Source organism: Molossus molossus, unplaced genomic scaffold (assembly GCF_014108415.1).
Source record: "Molossus molossus isolate mMolMol1 unplaced genomic scaffold, mMolMol1.p scaffold_m16_p_1, whole genome shotgun sequence".
Classification (NCBI taxonomy): Eukaryota; Metazoa; Chordata; class Mammalia; order Chiroptera; family Molossidae; genus Molossus; species Molossus molossus.
Genome location: NW_023425344.1, coordinates 221,055,445 through 221,061,444, shown reverse-complemented (window position 1 = coordinate 221,061,444; position 6,000 = coordinate 221,055,445). Strand labels below are relative to the sequence as shown.

Below are 6,000 nucleotides of genomic sequence, written 5' to 3'. Positions count from 1 at the left end.
TGAAGTTGTTCCTTTTTTTAAAAAAAAAAAAGTTAAGGAAACAGAACCCTGTATCTGTGCCAATAGGGAGGATTCCCCTATGGTGCAGAATAAGTTTAAAATTTTTGTTTCTCACCCAGAGGTTCCAATGGACTGACTTCTGGCAAAAACCCGAAGACAGGATGGTTGATAGATATGCTGAAACCTTGAATGGCAGAGGATATACATACAGCAAGAGAAAATACTCAGCGGCTTTTTTATTTGAAATATAATTTTACTTTTTATTTTTACAATACAGTGTGCAGTATGACATCTCAAAATAACAGAGTGCAGATACAGGATAAGAGTACAAAGGAGGATTAACAATAAATGTCAGAAAAGTTACCTTATTAAGGCTAAATCCCTGGTTCATATTTTCCATACACATTCACAAAATTACATTCAAATTATTCCTTATCAATACTTAATCCTTAAGCCATGAGAAAAGGGGGGGGGGGACTCCAGACATTAGATTTTCATAGAGAGCAAATTTGGATTAGTCTACAGACTATTCTTTGTTTGTTCTGACCTAAGAAAATTTAGTAAAGGAAGATATTTCCTTATTTGAACTAACGTGTATTTTATTAGCTAATGGTATCATTCCTGTAAGTGGTTAAGACATCCCCCACTCTGGAGTCTCCAATCAGAACCAGAGGGACAGGAAATGGAACTGGCCACAACAGCTCAAGAACTAGGTGTACACAGCAAGGGTTTTTTCCATTTTCTTGCAAGAAGTCGGCAATAACTCAGGGTTCACTTTGTTTAGGGACTGTGCTGAATATCAGCACATCCATTTCACTGGGACAAATGTTTCTACCCCTCTACCAATGTTGATGAGGAAAGAATGGTAAGACTTCACTGACCCCCAAAATATCTCTTGTCACCTTAGACTTTCCTAAAGTATGCTATGGTATGGCATGTGCCTTGGTAGGGAATTTGCTTATTAAAGCCTATCTGAGCCTGATAGTACATGGCCTAGTGTGGATCTATGGTCTGCAGGCTAACTCAGGGAATGGCATAATAAGCCACTTGCTGATACTACCTGAAATCTCATTCTAATGTAATTCAAACTGCCAACACTTTAGATCTTAGAGTTGAAAACAATGGTCAGTTATGATAAGCAGCTCACAAAACTCCACTGTCTACCACAGACTACCTTTCATTCCTGAGGAGAAAGTAAACTGCAAGACTGAAAAGATGAAGTGCTTCTATTCCTTGGTTTCCAATGCTGAAAATCAGTGTGAGCTTTGCATTTCCTGCTATACCCTTGGAGTGTTTCGGACCTGAAGAGATAGTATGTTTGGCATTCCTTCCCTTAACCCAGGATGTTACTTTCTTCCTAATGAAGTATCTTGAAGGTATCTCCACCTAAGACACACTCCGTAACCAACTTCGAGGCCATGCAAATTTGAACAGAAAAAGGCAACATATAAACTCTACATTTGTTCAAATAAAATTATGTAGAGGAGAAAAAAATCAAATATATACATGACACTGAGACAAACTACTCATTAAAACCAACTGCTTACATTAAATTAAATGATAATTCATTATTATTCCAGTGTTTAGCTTTGAGAACAGGAAATGCTGTAGCTAAAGTCATCACAAAAATAAAACGAATACATTCACATTTGAGGTTGTTTGTCACATCACACCCTAAAGGCTTGAAAAGACTACAAATCAGCTTTCCATGCCAGTGTGAAATCCCATTAGCTTAGACATTTATGATTTAGCAAGTTATTGCATTATGGTCATAAGAGGCAGACCTTGTTAGGATGAAAACCTCTTTAACTTCTCCCCACCCCCACCCATGTTCTTTTCCTAAAATGTTCAAATGACTTCCAGGTCATCCATTCCTTCTGATCTCAAAGTCAATTGTCATAGTATTTCCCTCATATAATTTTAGTTCAATGCGAACAAGTGTTATCAATGACCATTTTGCCAATCTAATATTAGTATACAGTACAGCAGCTATATTCATCACGGAATTCCAGTTTATTACCTATATATAGCACAGTCATCAAATTATACTGTGCTCCTATACAAAAATGCAAAAACTCAAATGTACTATGTCCTCTCATGTATATAAAAAACTCTGCATCATGAGAAACTTAACAGTCAACACAGTTTATATGAACATCTGCCATTCATAAAAATGCAACGTACACATTCTATTGTGCTATGCAGATCAGAGAAAGGAAGGTTATCAAATCAGCTGTGACCATTTAAGGAAAATTCAGAAAATTATCTTTAAGATCAGCATGTTGTATGCGCTTAACTAGATCAGTCTGCTGAATGTGCAGTCAAGTCCGATCTACAAAGTTTGAGCTAAAAATTGGTGCTTCTAATGGAATGTGTTTTTCAAGAATTAAAAGACATACAAATGAATTGAAGCCTAAGAGAGTAGCTCCAGATCCAAGTGGCACCTTAAACATTTTTAATCACTATAAACAATATTTAATGTATTTTGTGTAGCACTCAAAATCTGGCGTGTATATTATACTTTCAGCACATTAAATGTTTTAAAGTATTTCTGATGACTACACCAGTTTTCCAACCAAATAAAGTCTTGCCCAGTACACGTAAGCACAATCCCTACCCCCCCACCCCAATTCCCATGAAGTCACTTAAGTTAACTGTTAAATAACATCAATATAACTATGTGAGACGTGGACTGCTGTGTATGTACACACACGTTTTTCATGGAAATATGACTAGGCAGAAAAGATTTGGTTAGGTGAAAAACAGTTTTCACATGGATGAAATGGAATGCTCTGCTGAAAGCTTCCATTTAGAATCCCTAAATGAGGCAAGAACCTAAAGCGCCATAGTGAATATAGACTGCTGTGCACAAATTACCTGTGGGGATTTCTAAGAACAGATCTGCATTGCCTGCCACCTTACCCTCAGTCTTGCTGAAGTATCAGGTTTACCTTCATACTGGCAGTCTGCCTGATCCAAGTCCAATCATGCCACAGATGGATATTTCCTTTACCTCAGCCAAGTGGACGGTACCCACTGAGGTTCAGTATCAAGTTTGTTAATTAACCTAAGCAATTCCTGATAGGCTTTATCAAGATCTGAATTCACAATTGCTGTGTCAAAGTAGTGACCGTTGTTCTGCTCCATCTCTCTAGTTTTCTCAATGATTTCTCTCAACTCTTCTGGCTGTAAAAAGTAGAAAAAACTGAAGTTAACTCCTTACCAAAGATGGCCAAAGAACAAAGAAATAACTGTACACTGCTTTCCTCCTCTCAAAATACTCCACCTCAGGAGCTCCTTCCCAGCCCTGTCATGGCCAGAGTGACTTCCTTTGTTCTGCTATATTCAGGACTCACACTGCAAATCATTTTGGATGCAATATAACCTGTTTATACTGCAATTTAGGTTTTTATACATTTCTGTTTCATCTTACCCACAAGACTTCAAGAGCACATACTGTTACTCTGAGTTCCCCACAGACATTCATTTTTAAATATTTTAGAGCATTTCCTAAAAATAACATCTTTTGTAACACAGAGTGAACCTTTTTGGTTGGAGCAAGAGTGACAGGACTCAAAGTGCCAACTATTCTTGGCTCTTACAGAGCCCCTGTTCTTTATTGTAGAATTAGACAAATTAAACACTGTTAGAAAAGCAAAGGATCAATAGAATGGGTATCTTTTTTTATGAAAATACTGATGGTCAACCCAAGATTTAAAAATTGAATACAGCTGACCCTTGAATAACATGGGTTTGAACTGCACAGGTCCACTTACATGCAGATTTATTTCAATAAATATCTATAACTGTTTACGATCTGTGGCTGGGAGTCTGTGGATACGGAGGACCAACTGTATTAATCTACACCATTTTATATGGGGAACTTGGTATCCATGAGGGGCCCTCAAACCAATCACCCACAGACACAGAGCATAGTTAAGTTGGGGGGCTGTCAAAACTTATACAGGATTTTTGATTGTACAGGGATCAATGCCTCTAAACCCCATTGTTCCAAAGTCAACTGTATATATATCCTTTTGGGGAAAACTCAGCTTAATATGTTAAATTGCTATTGTTTTCAATATACAAGGGAGGTCTTTAAGATGCTAAAAGTATTCTAAGATGAGTTTGGGAAAGATATAGAGCAGGCTAATTGAAAATACTGGGTAAGGGAAACAACTGTTTCTCATAGAGAAGCAGGGGGTAAAGCTATGTGCCTCTGATTACCAGACACAATTGTTCAAGAAAGTGAGACTGCCTCCAAGTCACCCATCAATAAAGACAACTAGTTAAACTCAGGTCCAAATGTCTCAGATACAAAAGTCATATATCAATACTATATTGGACCCACAATACAAAACAATTGATATCATTCAACTGGTTGGGCTTCTGCAACAGTAGGCAAACCTATTAGAAATAGTGCAGCTCTGGCCTGTCCTGAGGCAGTTCCCTGTGCAGCTCTCTCATTTTCACTCTGGAATGTCGTGCGTCTGGCTCTGGTACACAGAAGCCTTTGTTCCCTGACAGGGACTCGGCTACACTATTGTAATTGAACACACCACCATTCTTGCTTAAACTTATGTCTACTCAAAATTTAAGGTTATTGAAAGAACATTCTAGAACTCAGAATCTAACCTTTGTGGTGCTAGAGTTAAAATGTAAATGTTAAGTCTCATACCTTACATAAATTCACACAAATATCCAATCTACCTAGTTTTTCTTTATCAAATTTAAGGCATTATTTTATCTTTTGTCAAAATGGCTTATATTACTTAAATTTAATTTCCTCTTATTGTTCAACTTATAATTCATGAATGAAACAAAATGTTTTTAAACAAAAAACTGGACCAACAAAATTAACCTATAGGGAAAGTGTTTAAGTTCGTACTATCAGTTTACCACTCTCAAGCCCCCTTTTAACAGAACAGATGCCAAGAGTCAGAGTACAATCAGATAACTGATGTTTACATTTTGCATCCAGAGAAACACCTTCACTTCCCTAACTAGCACAATTTTATTTTCTTAAAACTGAGGATTTGATTTTATTCAATACTTCTAATTTGTGAGTGATAAAGCACTACTGGAAATATCAAAGGAGATAAAACATAAGTGAAATTAAAAGGCAATCAGATACATCACCCTCTACCCAACAAATGCAGAACACACATTCTTACTGGTGTGCATGGAACATACACCAAGATAGAACACATGTTGGGCTATCAAAGTTCAACAAATTTAAAAGACTGACATTTTACAGAGTATGTTGTTTGATCACAATGGAATTATAAATAAAAAAAATATTTTTTGAAACCTCCGAATAGGTGGAAATTACATACTTTTAATTAACCCATGTGTTAAAAAAGAAAATGTAAAAAATTAGAATTATAACAAAATAATAATGAAAAAATATAACCTCAAAATCTATAGGATGCAACTAAAGAACTGCTTAGCAATTTGTAGCTTCATGTTAGAAAAGATTTAAAACCTAAGTTTTTTTCAGACAGTAGAGCAAGTACAAATTAGTGCCAAATTACAATAAAAGAATAAAAATAAGACAAGTCAATTCAATAGAAAACAGACAAAAAAAAAATTAACAGACAAAAGTCAACTTAGTTATTTTTCTAAAGGGTTTTGTTTATTCTTTTAAATTTCCATATACATTTTAAAATCTTTCCAATTTCTACAATAAAGCCTGCTGAGATATTTTTAAATGGTAACAGCTTTCTTGATATATAATTCATTTACATTCACCCATTTAAAATGTACAATTCAACAGGTTTTAGTATAGTGAGAGTTATGCAACCAACACAATTCCATTTCAGAACATTTTTATCACTCACGGCTCCCTTCAAACTATACCCATTAGCAGCCACGCCCCCATCTCTAGGCGACCACCAATCTACAGGCCTCTGTTGATTTGCCTATCCTGGACATTCCATAAAATGGAATCATACCATATATGGTCTATGTTGTACTGTGTATCAGTACTTCATTCCTTTT

The 6,000-nt window shown here is 36.0% G+C and overlaps 1 protein-coding gene across 2 annotated transcripts in view; it reads right to left on the bottom strand.

Annotated features, from left to right (window-relative positions):
- Positions 1-2,675: 2,675 nt before the first annotated feature.
- Positions 2,676-6,000, bottom strand: part of MPP5 (membrane palmitoylated protein 5) — an 84,049-nt gene continuing 80,724 nt past the window's right edge. Inside the window, exon 15 of one of the 2 annotated variants that reach the window (XM_036241992.1) lies at positions 2,676-3,186. In XM_036241992.1, coding sequence (XP_036097885.1) covers positions 3,010-3,186 — 177 coding nt within the window. In that variant the 3' untranslated portion in view covers positions 2,676-3,009. The remainder of the gene's footprint in view (positions 3,187-6,000) is intronic. The other variant, XM_036241985.1, reaches the window with a different exon arrangement.